We start from the raw sequence: 18,048 nt of genomic DNA on the forward strand, positions 1-18,048 counted from the left end.
GCCTAGAAGGCCCTTCCTCCGTGGGCCCGCCCCTTCCCTGACGCACGCGCCCGTCCGCGCCTTCGGCGTCCGCACCCTCTCCTCCTCTAGGCCCTCCGACCCCGCCCCCTTGCGAAGGCTCCCTTCTCGCCCCACCCCTTTTCGAACCCAGTCAGGCACCCAGCCCCTCCCATTTAGAACCGCAAACGTAGACCCTCGCCTCTTTAGAATCTTGAGACCAGGCTCCGTCCTGGACCCCTTCTCCATATCCTCAGGGGCCAATGGCGCGGATGGGTGGGAAAGTAGGGGATCCTTTCTGGATCCTGAGAAAATGCGGGCTGGGGGGCTGTTCGCTAGAGTCAGGGCCGGGCTCTAGGACCCAGCGGGCAAGTGCGCCTGCCTTGCGCTTACCCCTCCCCCAAGCCGCCCCCTCCCCCCCACCCATCTTCCAGGTTCCCCCTCCCTCCCCCTGCGCCCCGGCTCCCGGTGCCCGTCTCTAGCGCCGCCGGAGTCAGCGAGGGAGCCGGAGCGAACAGGAGGAAGAGGAGGAGGAGGAGGCCACGTCGCCACCGCTCGGAGCCCGGCCGGAGCCTCCCAGGCAGGTGCCGAGTGGGGCGAGGGGGCGGGGGCTGACAGACCGCCTGTCACGATGAGGGGGCGGCCAGGACCGCGCTGCGCCTCCTGCCCACCGGGGCGCCCCCCAGACCCTAGCTGGAAGGAAAAGGAGGTGGGGCCCCCTGAACTGCGCGGCAGCCATTTGGGGTATCGGTCACCATTTAGGGGGCCTGGACTTCCTCCGAGGACTCCCCATTCATAAAATTCCGTACTGGACCCTCACCATTGAGGAACTCAGGGGACCACTCCCCCCCGGGGAACAGCTGTGTGAGGAGCGTAGGGCATCCAGAAATCCCGGCGTCCCATCCCAGTAGGCCCTGGAGAGGACCCCTGCCCTCTTTCTCTGCTTCACCTGTTGTCGGGGGAGGCGGGCGGACAAAGGAAGCAGCGTCACGTGACTGCTCATTCACAAAATCCCATCCCATTGAGAAAAGGGGGCTGGGGGCGCTGCAGCCTCCCCCTCCCCTCCCGAAGGACTGGGGAAACCCGGCAGCCTGCTGGTGGGGGAAGGGGCTAGAGCTCGTTGCTGGGGTCCCTAAGGCCGGTGCTCCAAGGTCCCTGCGCTAGGTGGTAGTGAGGGGTTGGACGCTGATCCCGATTCTGGGCGGAGGGCTACGTCCCCTGAGCTGGGGGGCGGGGTAAGATGGTTCTGAAGGATGCTAGGGCGGGGAGGGAAAGGAGGAGGGATCAGTTCCTCCCCCAACCCCTCACCCGGCAATCTCTTCCCCTTGCCTTTCCTCGGCAGGGGCCTGAGGGAGCAGGCTTGATTTTTGTGAATGAAATGCTCTCTGGATGTCTCTCGATCGCCCGTTTCTGGCTTCCTGTGCCTCCATCTCCCTTTCGGCCTGTCTCTGGCCATTTCTGGTTCTCTCCCTGCTCCCTGCCCATCTCCCGTTGCTGGGTGACTCAGTGAGCTTTGCATCCGGTCTCATTCATAAATCCGGGAAGGGGTGGGGGGGGGGGTGGTGGAGGAAGACAGCCTGGGTTTCTCACCCAGCCAGTGGCCTGGGTGGCAGGGTGCGGAGGCAGTGTAGGGGGGACTGGAGCTGAGTTGATGGGCTCTAAGAAAATACATATGCGCAGGCACCCAGCTGTGAGGGGGACGTTGGGTGGGGCTGTGGGTACGTGCTGAGGGAGGAGAAGAAGACAGGGTTGATAGGGGATGAGCAGGAGGAGGAAGGGAAGTGGAAGAGCGAAGCTTTGGGGGTGAGGATGGGGAAGATGAGGAAAGGGAGGCAAGGTGAGTATGGAGAAAAAAGGTAGATATGGAGAAGGAGGTAGGCATGGGAGAAAAGAGATGGCAAGAGGAAGAAAGAAGCCATGCTGGAAGAAGGTGGGCATAAGAGAGGTGACGGGTATGGGCAGAAGGTGGGCATGGGGAAAGAGGTGGGTATAGAAGGTAAGGGGAGTATGGGTGATTAAGGAGACAGTAGATCGGGCTGTGAGGGATGAAGAGGGGACGTGAGGGTTGGGGAAACGCTGACTAGGAGAGCAGGAATGACGCTCACTGACCATGTTGTCCCTGTCCCCCTACCTCCTCCAGGTACATGGTTCGGGTCCGAGCCGTGGTGATGGCCCGAGATGACTCCAGTGGGGGCTGGCTGCCTGTGGGGGGCGGGGGCCTCAGCCAGGTGAGCGTATGTCGGGTCCGAGGGGCCAGGCCCGAGGGGGGGGCCCGCCAGGGGCACTACGTCATCCACGGGGAGCGCCTCCGGGACCAGAAAGTGAGCCACCCTGGGGCGTGGGGGTGGGGTGGGGGTGTGGGGAAGTAGGGGGCTGGGGCTGGGAATGCAGAGGTGAGGTCAGGTCATCTCCCAGCCGAAATCAAGTCCGGGTGTGGGATGGAGCTGGAAGTGACTCTGTCCTCTGGATGAGAGTGGGGAGTTTGGGGACTATTGGGGGTGTCAAACAGGTCCCGTCCCCTGCCACTGCCCACTGGATGGCCACAGCAGCCTGCTCACTGGTTTCCTTGTCCTGCTCCTGCTCCCTCCCCCAACCTCAGCCTGTTCCACTGGGGCTGGGCTAACACCTGACTCAGATCACATCCCTCCTCGTCTCAGAACCCTCCCCGTGGCTCCATCTTGCTCAGAGATCCTCACCACGGGAATTTTACACCACCTGCCCCTCTGCCCTAAGTATTTGGAGGCCTTTGGTGGGGGGACCATCTGGAAGTGTCACATAGGGTTTACCATCCTGTTGTGGGTTCAGCAGGAATATTCTGGGCTGTCTGGCATGAAATGGAAAGAGACTGTTGACGTTTCAGCTGGGGATGTAGTAGAAAGGTTTGGATTGTTTGAAAAGGCTTGGGGTAAGGGTTGCATTTCAGAGCAGGGGTTGGAAGGAACAGTGTAGGGGGATTTGAAATAGTGTGGAAAAAATACAGTGATGTTGGGCAAGAAGATGGGATAACATCTAGGGTGTTGACCAGCATCTGAGGGGAAATCTGTGGGATTTTGATAAAAAAAATTTGGGGGGTAGTATTTGGGGAGATTCCTGGGGCATCAGAAGGGGATTAACAATAACATTTTGAGATGTTCAGTAAAGCTTGGGGAGTACAATTGAGCCAAATGGGCGATATTGACTGTCAGAAGGAGCTTAACATTTTTTGAGGCATCCAATAAAATTTGGGATGCCTACTGAGATATCAGAGGGAAGGAGGTGTTAGGAAAATGTAGAGATCAAGGGTTTGGGGGGAAATATTGGAGTATCAGAGGTGTGCTCAATATTGGGGTGTGATCAGGGTTCAAGGGTGCACCTAGGATGGGGAAATGAGATTTGTGAGGTGCTCTGGCAGGAAGGGAATGTCTGACCTGGACCCTTCCTGCCTGCCCCCACTTCAGATCACCTTGGAGTGTACCCTGAGGCCAGGCTTGGTTTACAACAAGGTGAACCCCATCTTCCATCACTGGAGCCTGGGTGACTGCAAGTTTGGGCTGACGTTTCAGAGCCCGGCCGAGGCAGATGAGTTTCAGAAGAGCCTGCTGGCAGCGCTGGCTGCTTTGGGTCGAGGTGAGTGGTGCATGTGGTAGGGGCTGGAGCCTGGGCTGGGGTGAGTGGGGGGTGGGAGAAGCTTGGTCCTGAGAACTCACTGCTCTGCCTCTCTCCCTACCCCAGGCTCGCTCACCCCCTCTTCCTCCTCCTCTTCCTCCTCCCCTTCCCAGGACACTGCAGAGACCCCCTGCCCTCTGACGGTGAGTCTCCTGGGTGCAACGCTGCCGGGAGGGCAGGGGGCTATTTCTATTCTGCAAACATTCTTGAGCACCTACTGTGTATCTGGAACCAAGCCACATGCTGGGGACACAAATTCGGGCCAAAAACGATTAATGTCAATTTCGATCCCAGTGATTTTAGTTTTTCTGTTCTATCATGATTTACCCATTCATCCAAGGGTATTTATTGAACACCTTCCATAAGAAGTGTTTTAAGCACTGGGGATACATCAGTGAACAGAATAAAGTCCCTTTCCTCATGGAGCTTCTATTCTAGTGTGGAAAGGCAGAAAATTTTTTTAAGGTACACTATAAAAATGAATAAATATTAAAAGTAAATAGATGAATAAATCAATGGGAAATCCAACCTTCTAGTTACTCGAGATACAAACCTTGGAGTCATCCTTGACTCCTTTCCTTTTTTAATGCCTCCTCATCTAGTCTGTCAGCACATATTGGCTCCACTTTCTTTTTAAAAAAAAATTGGCCTCACCTCACAGCACACAGGATCTTAGTTCCCCAACCAGGGATGGAACTTGGGCCCGTCAGTGAAAGCGCTAAGTCCTAACCACTGGGACCTCCAGGGAATTCCCTGGCTGTACGTTCAAAATGATCAGACTGTGCCTCCAACCTGGTGACTATTCAACCTCATCTCCCAACTGGACCATCTCATCAGCTGCTCATCATCAACTGCCCCCCTCCTCCATCTCCTTTCCCCCACACAGCCAGAGGGACCCTATTGACATCTAAGTCTGATCACGGATATTCTCCACTTAGAGCCCTACCAGGGCTCCATCTCACTCCTGGTAAAGAACAAAGTCCTCACAGAGGCACATAAGACCCCACACCAGCTGGCCCCCTATTACTCTCCCTCATGGTCACTAGGCTTCAGCCACATTGGCCTCCTCACTGTTATGCCAAAAGGGAAGACAGATTCCTGTCTCAGGGCTTTTGCACTGGCTGGTCCTCTTGTCTTGGAACATTCCCAAATTTCCACATGGCTTATTCTCTTACTTCCTTCAGGGCTTTACACATGTAGTCTCCTCCTCAATGAGGCCCTCCCTGTTGTTATTCAGTTGCTAAGTTGCATCTGACTCTTTGCAAACCCATGGACTGTAGCCCGCCAGGTTCTTCTGTCCATGGGATTTCCAGGCAAGAATACTGGAGTGGGTTGCCATTTCCTCCTCCAGGGGATCTTCCCAACCCAGGGATCAAACCCAGTCTCCTACATTGGCAGGTGCATTCTTTACCACTGAGCCATCAGGGAAGCCCTGAGGCCCTCCCTGAGTAACCTGTTTAAAACTGCAGTCTCCTAATGCTCCTTATCTTGTTCTTTCCCCCATCTTCTAAGACAGTTTTATTTCCTCTTCCAATAGACAATTTTCTTATCTATGACTTTACTATCCATCTCCCATGCTAGAATGTCTGCTCCAGGAGGGCAAGGATCTTTTGTTGCTTTCTTGCTGCATCTTCAATGCTTAAAACAGTGCCTGGTAGACAGTTAAGTGTTCAGTAAACATGTGTTGAATAAATTGATTGACTGAATAAATGCACATAATGTCGGATTCGATTTGGCCCTTGCTGGGAACAGTGGGAATGTCTCAAGAACACGTGGAGGAACAAACCTGGTTCCCTGGGCAGAAAGGGGGGCTTCCCAGTATAATGGGAGATGAAGGGGGGTCTACAAAAGTCACACAGACAGATCCCATTTATTGAGTGCTTTCTCAGGAAAGATGCTGTGCTCTCTGTGCTCCATCTCATATCCTCCCAATGGCCTTTGCGAGCCTGGCAAGTCATGGGTGCTCAATGAATGTTTATTGAGGATAGTAATCTGTTGAGGTAGGAATGATTCTCAAGTCACAGAAAGGAATGGAGGGTCTGAGAAGTGATGTTTCAGCCTGTAAAGGACAGAGCTTGGTTTGGACGGGAAGGAAGACATTCTAGGTGGGTGGAACTACCCCACTAAAGGTGTGGTGGTAGGCAGGAGGCAGGAAGGCAGCTGATGACCAAGGGACAGGGGTTCTGAGAAGGGAGAATGATTTGATGTTCTGTAGGTTGGTGAGCTGAGCAGATAAGAAGAGGAAGTCCAATAACCATAACCATTTCCAGCTCTTCCTGTACTCCAGGCATGTTTATGCCCTTTACAGTGGGTCCTAACCACAGCCTTATGAATAGACAATATTATGATCCCCATTTTACAGAGGAGGAAACTGAGGCTCAAAGAGCTGAGCTCACTTGCCGGAGGTCACACAAGCAGTCAGTGGCATTGCCGGGCTTGAACCCAGGCCTGTCTGGCCACAGAGCCCTCGCTCGCAATGGGAGGGGGTCTATATAAGGGCATCGGCTGTGCCAGAGGTCCCGGCTCTGAGGCCGCCAATCTCCCCCAGTCCCACGTGGACAGCGACTCCTCCTCCAGTCACAGCCACCAGGAGACGCCTCCCAGCGCAGCAGCGGCCCCCATCGTCACGGTGGAGTCAGCTTCCGGCTTCGGGCCGGCCACGCCCCCCCAGCGCCGCCACTCATCAGCTCAGGTGGGGCTCCCGGGGAAAGGGGGCCGGGGCGCCGGGGTCCGAAGTGGGCGGGAGCTGAGGCCGCAAAGGGGCAAGAAACCACAGATTCTAAGGGATGGCTGACCTGTCTTGTGGCGAGGGAGCTTAGGCCTGGGTTTCTGGGAAGGTTGAGTGAGGGCTTCCTGCGCGTCTCCTGCGCTCTTGGAGATTGGAATGCTCTGGATTCCAGAGGGGTTTAGGGGACGACTTGGACAAGGAATATATATTAGGGGGTTGGTGGTACTCATGGAAGGAGTTCTTCAGTACTTAACTGACGAGGAGTGAGATTCAATATCCGAGGGGTAAAAGGGACCTGGTGACCAGACTCCTGCAGAAGGAGAAGATGGACGGGGTCCAGGACTCTTGAATCTGAGAAGGGCTGGGTACAGGAATCCTGGATCTTGAGAGAGGACAGGACTGAGAGCCTGGCCCACTGGGTCCTTAAAGTTTGGGCTTGTGCCTGAAGTCTTCTGTCTGTCCCTGGGAGTGGAGTGGGCTGAGGACTTAGAAGTTCGGGACCCCAGGCAATCAGGATCCCAGTACAGGATGCTAAGATAAATGAGGCCTGTGGCTGGGTCTTTGGATTCTCGGGTCTTCTAAGGCCGGGATGGATTGTGGTGGCATGTGGGGGATCACAGAGCCCGTTAACCTGTTCTCCTGTATCTTGGTCCCGCAGAGCTACCCTCCGCTCCTATCGTTCACGGGGATTCCGGAGCCTTCAGAGCCCCTGGCTGGGGCCGGGGGCCCGGGCTGGGGCGGCCGCGGCTATGAGGATTACCGGCGCGCGGGGCCGCCCGCGCCCCTCGCCCTGTCCACCTGCGTCGTGCGCTTCGCCAAGACCGGCACTTTGAGGGGCGCAGCCCTAGGGCCCCCCGCAGTCCTACCCGCCCCTCTCACCGAGGCTGCGCCTCCAGCACCCCCGGCTCGCCCACCCCCAGGCCCCGGCCCGGCCCCTGCGCCAGCCAAGGCCTCCCCGGAGGCGGAGGAGGCGGCGCGCTGCGTGCATTGCCGTGCGCTCTTCCGCCGTCGCGCTGATGGTCGTGGCGGCCGCTGCGCCGAGGCCCCGGACCCGGGTCGCCTGCTTGTGCGCCGTCTCAGCTGCCTGTGGTGCGCCGAGAGTTTGCTCTACCACTGCCTGTCGGATGCCGAGGGCGACTTCTCGGACCCGTGCGCCTGCGAGCCGGGCCACCCGCGCCCCGCCGCGCGCTGGGCCGCGCTGGCCGCGCTGTCGCTCGCCGTACCCTGCCTCTGCTGCTACGCGCCCCTGCGTGCGTGCCACTGGGTCGCGGCGCGGTGCGGCTGCGCCGGCTGCGGAGGTCGCCACGAAGAGGCTGCGCGGTGAGGACGGCCTGATGGGTCCGGTAGCCAGACCGAGGACCCAAAATTGAGGGTCCAGGACCCCGGACTCCGTTCGGACCCCAATCCCAAACCTAGGCACACCCGGAACTTGGAGCTTGAGTTTGGATTGAGAGACCCCAGACCTGGAACCTGGACCCCAAATGTAGGACGGAGAGACCCCAGAACCAGCTTCATTGGGATGTCTGTCCAAGAGGTTCCAGGGACCCTGAGTTCTGGCTTTCCCATTCTCCACCCCCACCCCGACCTAGACTAAGGAGATTCCAGGGATCCCCAGACCCTTCACCCCAGGCAGGCAGGGAGCACACGGATCCCTGAGAGCAGGGCTCATCCTGACTCCCTGTTCAAATTACCAACCTAGACCCCCGTCATGCCTGGCACCATGAACCATCAGATTACAGCCTCATAATTAGGAGTGGCCAGAACCTGACCCTACCTGTATACAGTTACTCCCAGATCTTAAATCATAGTACCTGGAATCACCCCCCAATGATTCTTGAATGCACCTAAAACCTGGGGCACCTGTATCTAGGATGTTCTTGTAGCCCCAGGACTTCTTAGACACCAAATCCTCTTAAGATGCCCTGAGTCCTTGGATGTGCTCAAACGGCTGTTCTCTCACCCAAATGACTTGGGAGATCCACCTCAGAGCCCTCCTTCCCATGTGCACATGGCCCAAGATTCAGAATTCAGACTCCGAGATGCTGTGAGCCAAGGATCAAAGACCTCTGTAGACCCACCCATCCCAAGCTGGTGTTCCCAGGATTTTTCAATTCCATATATAGAACTCTGAAGTCCTATATATGTAGGACTGATGTAGGATTGAAGGCCACCAGTACCTCAGGGTCTAAGACGTGGGTCCCAACCCCTCAGATACCCTTCTTCCCAACCTCCTTGGACTCGGATTTCAAGCCCCAGATCATCCTGGAATCTTCAGCTTCTTTGTACCCACATATTCCCAGTCCCCAAAAGGCTAGGAGCCCAGTTCCCAGAAGATGGGACATTCATAGCAACTCAGACCTCTGACCCCTTGCCCCTGAGTGGCCCCAGAGTGATTTAGGAACACTCAATTCAAGACCCTAAGGTGCCACTGACCCTCCAAATTCAGAACTCAAGCCTACACAGTATTGGGATTGTCCCTGACCCAAGACCTTGGTCCCTCCATGCCAGAGACAAATCTGAGGTGCCCTGGGACTTTCACACCTTCAGATCCCAGATTTTTTTGGATTCCAACCTCTCTAGCCTGATATTTCCCAGGCCCAGCTTGTGCATCTCTTGAGACCTGCTGCCCATTGAATCCTGCCGTCCGCAGACCCCTGGGAAACCCCAAGGTCCCAGACTCTCAGAATTCTAGTCCCAAGGGCCCTGGCCCAAGCTCTCAGTATCATACAGAACTAACTACCCCTTTAACCCTGAAGGGGGAAAAAAAAAAAACATTTTGAGCTAATGTTCCTGGATTCCAGGACCAACCAAGATCTCTCCTGCTCCCATATCTAGGACCTAGCTTTGCCATAGATGAGTGTGCAGGCTGTGTGTGCTCACAGCCAAGGCTGTGAGCAGGGCTGGCCATGCTGTGCCCTCAGAGGAAGGTGTGCATTTGTGTAAGTTGCACAAAGGCAACTAGATATGGCTCTATTGGCACAAATGCCCATGGGTGCACACTCACACCTACACACACCCACACCCACACACTTCCCAGCCTTGCAGACTCTCTCCCAAGCCCAACCTTGAGTCCTAGCCTTAGTCCAAGCCTTTCATGTTCTGCCCCTCTGTTAACCCCTTCACTTCCATCTCAGAGTTGGGGGTTGTTTGGGAAAGTTTGAAAGCCCGGTTCATGGCCTTCTGAGACTCCTCTTCTGGGGAAAGGGGATTCCAAGATCTCTCTCTCTTCAGTGGAATGGGACTTCTAGTGTACCATGGATCTGACAGCCTGCATGGGGGAGATCACGGTCTTGGAGCAACACAATCTCAATGTTGTATGGGCTTGGGACCTACATCTGGTCCTAGGCATCTTGAAGTGTGCACTTACCTTTCCTCATTACCCAGACCTGGATGGCCTTGTGGGGGTTCAAGGGATAGGTCAAGGGGGCCAGAGGGATGGATCCTCCTGTCACTTCCTTTAAATTATTAACTATTTATTACATCCGGAACCTGTGAGATTCAGCTCTCTCAACCAGACCCTGGGATGGGTGAGAGAAAAGAGGGGTGTCCCTCCCACCCCCACTCTGCCCAGCTCTCATCAGTGTCAGACCCACCAGAGCTGAGGGCGGAGGGATGAGGGGCTGGGGCAGCCTGGGTCCCCATCCCCCTCTCTGTGCCTCGGTCTCCTCCCTTCCGTGGTGGGCGGGGGGAAGCTCCATTCTTAACCTACCTCGTTTTGGGGAGGGGTGGGACGGGGGACCAGAGTGCTGTAAGGTGCTGTGGGATCTGTGGACGAAGTGGTGGGGGCTGGGGGAAGGTTCCCTGGCTCCCACCTCCCAGCACCGCCTCTCCCAGGTCTCCCAGTCCTGCTCCCTGCTAATACCCACCTCTGATCCATGATTACTCTTCATCACCCCTAAATCAGGGGTGCATGGAGGGATGACCCTGGGAGCCAGGAAGACCTCAAACCCTGGAGCCCCCAGGCCCAATTTCCCAGCTGCTTGCCCCTCAGATTGGATGCTTGGCCCCCAGGCTTGGGGGAGGCACCTCGACATTTATCTTCCTGATCTTGATTCTAAGCCAGTCTGTGACCTCAATATTGTTATCAGTGCAGGCTGAAGTAGTGGGGGAGGATGGGGGCCGAAGACCAGCCTTGTCATCGGGGGAGGGGGCATGAGATATCGGCTCCAAGAAATGTCTGTGACAAAGTCTCAGCCTGTGTTCTTTATTTGCACTGATGCACCCCATCCGCTCATCTTCCTGAGCCACCAGACCAGAGAGAAATCCTCCTTTCCCCTTCTCATCCTTTAGTCCCAAGCAGACCCTCGGCCTGAATTTTATACATACAATCACTCCACAAGTACATTTACTGAACACTTGTTATATACCAAGCCCTGTTCTAGGTGCTGGGGATAAAACAGTGAACAGAAAAATTCATTCCCACAAGGAACTTATGAACTTTATAGTGAAGGAGATAACATGTTAGTGGAGGAGATAACATATAGTGAAGGAGATAACATGTTAGTGGAGGAGATAACATATAGTGAAGGAGATAACATGTTAGAAATGATATATGCATGCATGCTGAGTTGCTTCAGTCACGTCCAACTCTTTGACTCTCTGTGACCCTATGGACTGTAGAAGACCATCAGGCTCCTCTGTCCATGGAATTCTCCAGGCAAGAACACTGGAGTGGGTTGCCATGATCTTCTCCAGGGGATCTTCCCAACCCAGGGATCGAACCCGTGTTTCTTATGTCTCCTGCATAGGCAGGTGGGTTCTTTACCACTAAGAAATGATATATCCTATAAAGAAAAAGTGAAAATGGGGGATACAGACAGTTATTGCCATGGTGGTCAGGGAGGCCCCATGGAGGAGGATGGCATTTAAATATAACCCTGAAGGTGAGGGAGTCCTGGGGCTGTCTGTAGGAAGAGCATTCCAGGTGAAAAGGACAGTTGTGCAAGGCCTTGAGTGAGGAGCATGTCTGGTAAGTCTGAGGGACGTCAAGGGAGCTGGAGAGGGGAGGAGCAAGAACAGGAGGGTGCTTAGGAGATAGAAAGGTGAAAGAAGGAGAAAAGGTGACAGGGAAGATCTCTGGGACCTTGCAAGCCATTGCATGGACTTTGCTGTTCACCCTGAGTGACATGAAGCTATAGGAGTCTCCAAGCATGGGAGCTTGGAGCTTCTATGTCACAGCAGATGTGACCTGAATCAGTTATTCACAAGTTCCCTTTGGCTGCCTGTGGGGACAGATCCTGGTGGGCTGGTGGGTGGGGGGAGGCTTGAAGACAGGGAGGAGGCTGCTAGGATGGTCCAGGAGGAGACAGTGGTACACAGGACCAGGGTGAGAGGAGTGGAGGCCAGAAGAAGTGGGAAAGATAGTGGAACTGTTTTGAAGGTCAAGTTCAATTTAGATATGAAAGTGAAAGTCTTAGCTGCTTAGTTGTAAAGTCATTATCCTGCCTTCTTTATCCTAAGAGGTGGTGGTTGTTTAGTCACTGAGTTGTGTCTAATTCTTTGTGACCCAATGGATCGTAGCCCACCAGGCTCCTCCGTCCATGGGATTTCCCAGGCAAGAGTACTGGAGTGGGTTGCCATTCCCTTCTCCAGGGGATCTTTCCGACCCAGGGATCAAGCCCAGGTCTCCCAAATTGCAGGCAGATTCTTTACCATCTAAAGCACCAGGGAAGCTCAATTTAGATAAGGAGTACACCATAAAAAGAAGAGTCAAGGTTATGACTCCATGGCTTCGGTCTGAACAATTTTTAGTATTTTATTAAGGTCAACAACTGCTGCCCCCCGACCCAGTACTCAGCCATGGAGTAGACAGGACTATGGAGGAACCAAATTAAGGGCAGACTCTCCCCCTAAGCGGAGAAGGCAATGGCACTCCACTCCAGTACTCTTGCCTGGAAAATCCCATGGACAGAGGAGCCTGGTAGGCTGCGGTCCATGGAGTCGCTAGGAGTTGGACACGACTGAGCGACTTCACTTTCACTTTTCACTTTCACGCATTGGAGAAGGAAGTGGCAACCCACTCCAGTGTTCTTGCCTGGAGAATCCCAGGGACAGGGGAGCCTGGTGGGCTGATGTCTATGGGGTTGCATAGAGTCGGACACGACTGAAGTGACTTAGCAGCTCCCCCTAAGAATCAGGTTCTGGCTCTTTTTGTCCTCAGAGTCTCTACTTCCAGTCTATTTTCACTCCCAGTAGAACTATCTTGAAACTACTGGAGATCAGGACAGAGTTGGGAAGAGAGTAAACCTGGAAAACTAATATGAACAACAGCTACAAAAGCAAGAGGAGTAATAACAATAGAAATAGGTTAAGTGGTTAAAAGCATGGACTTTGGAATCAGATCTGAATCTGAGTCCTGGCACCACCATGCAACTCACTCTGTGATTCATCCTTTCTGCACCTCAGTTTTCTCTTCCATAAAATGGAGATAAAATACCTAGCCTAGTACCACACACGAAATGCACTAGGTGGCATACGATATCTTAGTTCCCAAATCAGAGATTGGACAAGTGTTCCCTCCAGTAGAAGGGTGGAGGCCTAACCACTGGACAGCCAGGGAAGTCTCTCTGTTAGTCATTTTTAATTGAGTACCCCTTAGATGTCTGCTAAGCACTTACATACAGGACTAATCCTCACAAACAACTGTAAGAGATAAGCGTTATTACACTTATTACACAGATGTCAAGCAACTTAGCAGGAACACAACGACGGTGAATGGTGGAATCAAATACCTAACCTTTGCCTGCGGACCAAATTGCACTGGTAGAGTGCAGTCTCTTAATCACCATGGTATATTGCCCTTGCTCCCTCTCTGAAAGGCTTAGTGAGGCAGAGGGGTGAAGATGCATACTGTGATCGATGGGCGCACTGTGATCGATGGAGACTAACTCGGCTGTGTGTGTGAGTAACTGGTCCCTGAGAGAATTCCAGCTCTAAATAGGAAAGGAGGAAATGGGTTTCTGGACTTAGAGCGGAGTTGGGAGAACAATATTTGGTATGGGATGCTTTAAGAGCAGAGGGCGTTTGAGGGAGTCGGAGGAAAAGCTGCTTCTATGTCGCAGCAGGAGCGACACCGCTGGTCTGTCGCGACAGCCGGGATCCAAAACGCCTGCTGTGGATTTTTACAAAGCCAGGTGGGTTTTCCAGCGCCCTGACTGGTTACCCGAAGGGACGCGCTCTAGTATTAGGCTAAGGCGGTGAACCTGGGGGCGTGTTCTACCTCCTTCTACACCAATTGGAATGACGAAAGCCCTTAGCGAGAAGAGGCTGATTGGTCAGTTATAGGGGCCGCGCGCACGCCGCTCCTGGGGCGGAGCCTCCCACCGACCGGCAGGGGGCGCGCGCCTGACGAAGAGGCGACACTCGCATGGAGGGGGCGGAGGCCGAGGAGCAGGAGTGGGCCGCAGTGGCCCGGGACCTGCTGGCCCTGGGGTAAGGCGAGCCGGGTGTGGCTGGGGGTGCAGGAAGGGGCAGGTCTTCCCTCAGAAATTCCTACTAACCTCTCCCATACCCTCCCGCTCTTTCGGCGGCGCCGCAGGTATGAGGGTTGCCCGGGGGCGGCGTCGCCGGGCACATCGTGCCCAGACTTCAGGGCGCTGTGCGCGCGGCTGGCGGCGGAGCTGGCGACTCTGGGTGCCCTGGAGCGGGAGCGAGAGGAGGGCACGGAGGCGTTGAGCGTCGGCGACGGTACGCATGGAGGGAGGTCGGGAGGTTTGGAGCCTTGGGTGCCGCCGCCACGCCCTGACCATCTCCCGCCTCCAGTAGGTCCCGGCGCTGAGGAGGAATTCCTGCGGCAGTTGGCCGGCCTGTTGCGGGAGTTGCACTGCCCGGACCGCGAGCTCTGCGGCGGGGACTGCGCGGCCTCACTGCGGGAACCCAACGCGCGCTTGCGCCTGCTGCGTGAGCTGGGGGGCGGGCCGGGATGCGGAAGTGGGCGAGGCTACAGCCTCTATCGGGGCGGGCTCCGCACGTTGAGGTGGAGCCAGGATTCCCCCAGTCCCCAGGGGGCATGCTCAAAACTTTGAGGCGTTCGAGCGGGTGGGAGGCGGGTGGAGTAGAACACTGGGGCGGGCTAAGGGCTCTGAGGTGGGCGGGGTTAGGATTCTGAAGGAGGTTCTCGAAGCTCAGGTAAATTGGGTAACGGAGTCTGACAGGGTGGTTCCGAAGTGGGCAGGGTTTGAATTCTGCAGAAGGACCTAGGTCTCGAAGTGGGTGGAGCTTATCCTGGTGGTGGAGTCCGGGCTCTAGATGGGTGCAACTAGGAGGCGGGAAGTTTCGAAGCCGCTTGAACTTTTCGACCCGGGTGGGTGGGGTGGTGGCCCTCCTTGATTGCACTGCTCCTTTCCCCTACTTTTAGGCTTTCTGTGCTCCGAGGTCCAGGCCACCCGCCTCCTCCGCCTGCGCTCCCGTCTGGATCCCAACCCTGAGCCATTCTGTGGGGAGGGGGCAGAGGAGGGACCTGACATGGTCCAGGAACTGATCCTTACTCTCCAAGCCCTGGGGCTGCCCAGACCCACGCGGGGGACCCTAGCCTGTCAGCTGCTTCGGGATTTGCATGCCAAGGTAGCCAGAGTCCCCTCCACACCGGGGTCACCCCACCTTCCTCGCAGGGGGAGAGCCCCCTCTCCAAAAGAGGCTCCAAGAGGAGTGCCACCCCCTCTGATGTTTTAATCAGCAGAATTGTGACTGCCATTCTTGGTTCTATGGCCGGAGTCCTCAGGGTCATAGGGAACTGGGGTTCACAGAGGAGTCTATCCGATTTCTGTGCAGTTAACTCTATCTTCCTCCTTCTCCCATCAGATCTCCGAGCTGCTGCCTTCCCTGCCCCCAGAGTACCTGCAGCCCCTCCTCAACCACCCACTGGACGCACCCAGATGGGTAAGGTTGTGTATGGCTTTAAGTGAAGGGTGTTCTCATCCAGAGGTGAGAGTGAGGGCGACCCCTGGCGTGACTGAGACCTTTCCCCCCAGGAAGCGTTGGCGTCTGTGTCCCAAAGCCTGCGGGATCAGTACGGCTGCCGCCGTTGCCTCCTCCTCAAGCGCCTTGACCTCACCACATCTGCTTTCCACTGGAGTGATCGGGCTGAGGTGTGGGCAGAAGACCTAGGCGGGAGCAGTTGTGGGAGCTGCGACTGCAGCGGGGAGGAAGGGAGGGCCAGGAATATGACCCTCTTGCTGATTCTGAGACCTAGGACAGTTTAGAATCCTGAGGTTGGGGATCTGGAATCTCTGGGCCCCCAGGGCATTCTAGAATTTCCTGATCTGAGCAGGGAGGGTATTTAGAGCAGTACTCCTTATTAAAAGATGTGAGGGCCTTCCCTGGCAGCTCAGTGGTTAAGACTCTGTGCTTCCCTTGCAGAGGGCAGGGGTTCAATCCCTGGTTGGGGAGCTAGGATCCCTGGTGCTGCATGCTGCGTGGCATGCCTCCTCCCCAAAAAAACATACATAAAAGATGTAGGAAGCATATAACATTCTAAGTCAACTATACTTTGATAAAACAAACAAAAATCGTAATGAAATATTAAAAAAAAAAAAAAAAAAAAAAAGATGTGGGCCTGAGAAGGGAAGAGAGATACTTTCAAGATTACAGGTCCCATCTGGGGAGGGCTCATGGGTATGTTCTTCCACTAACTCGTAGGCCCAAGGAGAGGCCATGAAGGCAGTACTGATCCCAATTCGAGAGGCTCTGACCTCAGAATCAGATGTCTCCATTGCACACGTCCTGGCTGCCCGAGCTGATCTGTCTCGCCTTGTCCCAGCCACTAGCAAGACTGTCCGCCGAGGGACTTGCTGTGCCATCAACAAGGTGAGCACCTGGGAATGGGGAAGGGCGCCAAACACCCTTGGCCTTCAAACTGGCCTTTCAGCTGCCTCTGCCCTGGACGAGCTTGTCCTCTCCTACCTGGGCTGCTGCTCTGGCCTTCTCCTTAGGTTCCTGGCCTCTGGACTCACCACTCTATCTCCACATGGCATTTAGAAGAAACTTCCCAACTCAAAAATCTGACCATGTCCTTCCCCAGCTCAAAACCCTTCTATGGCTCCCTAGTGCCTTCAAAACAAAGTCCATCTGTTTACTGAGTCCTTGCCCACCTCTCCTGCTTTGGCTTAAAATCCTCCCCATCACCTCAGTCTGTCTGTTGTTTTGGGTTTTAACCATTTTTATTTATTTTTTAAAATTTTATTTATTTATTTATTTATTTGGCTGCTCTGGGTCTTAGTTGTAGCATGTGGGATCTAGCTCCCTGACCAGGGATCAAATCTGGGCCCCCTGGACTGGGAGTTCAGAGTCTTAGCCACTGGACCACCGGGGAAGTCTCTTAACCATTTTTAAAAGCAAAACTACCCTCTGTTCAAATGATTAGGCTAAAATTTAGCCTCATATCTCTCTGTTTAAACAGTCTTATATGACCTGGGCTTCCTAGCGGGCGCTAGTGGTAAAGAACCTGCCTGCCAATGCAGGAGACATAAGAGACACAGGTTCAGTTCCTGGGTCAGGACGATCTCCTGGAGGAGGGCATGGCAACCCACTCCAGTATTCTTGCCTGGAGAATCCCATGGACAGAGGAGCCTGGCGGGCTACAGTCCACAGGATCACAGAATCGGACCTGACTGAAACGACTGAGCACACATATGATTCTTAGGGCATAAAATCTAGCACAGCAAAAAGTGAAGCAAAATTTTAAGTTAAGAAAAAAAACCAAAACACTGATTTGCTGGAAATGTTATACAAAGCCCAAATATGAAACAGACAAAAGCTGAAGTGCCCTCATTCATATTGCTGGGGATGTGGACCTCTTATCATCACCCTCCCCTTTATTCCCCTTTTGCTGAGGCCCCTTGACTGAAAGCTCCAGGACTGTATCTCCCACCATGCAGCCCCCACCACTGTACCATGCAGCATGCAGGATCTTGGTTCTCCAACCAGGGGTCAAACCTGTGCCCCCTTCATTGGGAGTGTGGAGTCTTAACTACTGGACTACCAGGGAAGTCCCAAAATCTGCCCTTCCCTTCCTGCTGTTCTCTTGGGTCTCTGGTCCCCTTGTCCAAGATATTTTTCTTCTCTGAAACTCAAATCTAATCATCTCTCAGGTGCTTATGGGCAGTGTTCCAGACCGGGGGGGCCGCCCAAATGAGCTGGAGGCTCCCATGCCCAGCTGGCAGAGCAGAAGAGAGGACGGAGGCGGGCGGAAGGCAGGCCGCCAGTGCTGGGGCCGCAAGAAGAAGAAGAAGTAAAGGGGGACTGATGATTGCGGAGAAGGTTCCTTCATGTGATGCTAATCTCCAAGGAGTCACTCTGAGGGTTTCTCTTGGCACCTGGCATCCCAGCCCCATGTTCCCTGTTCCTGAGGCCCCAAAAGTCCTCCCTGCATCTGCCATTCAACACCAAGGACCGTGTTCTCTGGAAAATAAATCTAATTTATGGCAGCCCTAGGACCTGTCTCTGTGGGGGCCAGGTCAGGGGTGCTCAGGTTTGAGGTGATTGGAGGTCTCTGTCCCCTGGGTCTGAACAGGCCCCTGCTGCTCTGACCCTTCAAGTCCCATTCTCTTCAACAACCTTTGCTCCTGTGGGCATGGGGCAGGAGACAGGCAGGCATTGGACAAATATCTGTCAGTAACCACTGTGTGCCAGCCCTGTTCTAGGCACTGGGGATACAGATAATAAAACTCCCTGGTCTCCTG

General features: G+C 54.8%; 2 protein-coding genes across 6 annotated transcripts; both read left to right on the plus strand.

Moving 5' to 3' along the window:
* The first annotated feature begins 452 nt into the window (after window positions 1–452).
* SPRED3 (sprouty related EVH1 domain containing 3) lies at window positions 453–11,433 on the plus strand. 4 transcript variants are annotated; one of them, XM_061139207.1, is made up of 6 exons: window positions 453–577; window positions 2,138–2,225; window positions 3,435–3,603; window positions 3,709–3,785; window positions 6,191–6,334; window positions 7,029–11,433. In XM_061139207.1, the coding sequence occupies exons 2-6, from the start codon at window positions 2,142–2,144 to the stop codon at window positions 7,692–7,694; spliced, it is 1,140 nt and encodes a 379-aa protein (XP_060995190.1). In that variant the 5' UTR covers window positions 453–577; window positions 2,138–2,141; the 3' UTR covers window positions 7,695–11,433. The 4 variants fall into 4 exon arrangements, with proteins under 4 accessions (XP_060995190.1, XP_060995189.1, XP_060995191.1 ...); XM_061139206.1 differs by lacking the exon at window positions 453–577 and adding an exon at window positions 1,852–1,927 and having other exon boundaries at window positions 2,138–2,318; XM_061139208.1 differs by lacking the exon at window positions 453–577 and having other exon boundaries at window positions 2,182–2,318; window positions 3,756–3,785.
* Window positions 11,434–13,641: 2,208 nt separating this feature from the next.
* On the plus strand, window positions 13,642–17,793 carry FAM98C (family with sequence similarity 98 member C). Of its 2 annotated transcripts, XM_061139213.1 has the most exons (8): window positions 13,653–13,801; window positions 13,908–14,056; window positions 14,135–14,269; window positions 14,727–14,932; window positions 15,170–15,247; window positions 15,340–15,456; window positions 16,007–16,174; window positions 17,458–17,793. In XM_061139213.1, exons 1-8 carry the CDS (start codon window positions 13,737–13,739, stop codon window positions 17,599–17,601), a joined length of 1,062 nt encoding a protein of 353 aa, XP_060995196.1. In that variant the 5' UTR covers window positions 13,653–13,736; the 3' UTR covers window positions 17,602–17,793. The 2 variants fall into 2 exon arrangements, with proteins under 2 accessions (XP_060995197.1, XP_060995196.1); XM_061139214.1 differs by lacking the exon at window positions 15,340–15,456 and having other exon boundaries at window positions 13,642–13,801.
* The last annotated feature ends 255 nt before the right edge of the window (window positions 17,794–18,048 follow it).

Source organism: Dama dama, chromosome 4 (assembly GCF_033118175.1).
Source record: "Dama dama isolate Ldn47 chromosome 4, ASM3311817v1, whole genome shotgun sequence".
Taxonomy (NCBI): Eukaryota; Metazoa; Chordata; class Mammalia; order Artiodactyla; family Cervidae; genus Dama; species Dama dama.

Bases quoted from the DNA above. Each gene is read 5' to 3' on its own strand.
- SPRED3 (XM_061139206.1), top strand. From the start codon at position 1,860: ATGGAGAAGGAGGTAGGCATGGGAGAAAAGAGATGGCAAGAGGAAGAA. The intron at 2,319-3,434 runs GTGAGCCACCCT...CCCCCACTTCAG, and splicing joins AGCGCCTCCGGGACCAGAAA to ATCACCTTGGAGTGTACCCT. The intron at 6,335-7,028 runs GTGGGGCTCCCG...TTGGTCCCGCAG, and splicing joins GCCGCCACTCATCAGCTCAG to AGCTACCCTCCGCTCCTATC.
- FAM98C (XM_061139213.1), top strand. From the start codon at position 13,737: ATGGAGGGGGCGGAGGCCGAGGAGCAGGAGTGGGCCGCAGTGGCCCGG. The intron at 13,802-13,907 runs GTAAGGCGAGCC...GCGGCGCCGCAG, and splicing joins CGGGACCTGCTGGCCCTGGG to GTATGAGGGTTGCCCGGGGG. The intron at 14,057-14,134 runs GTACGCATGGAG...CGCCTCCAGTAG, and splicing joins GGCGTTGAGCGTCGGCGACG to GTCCCGGCGCTGAGGAGGAA.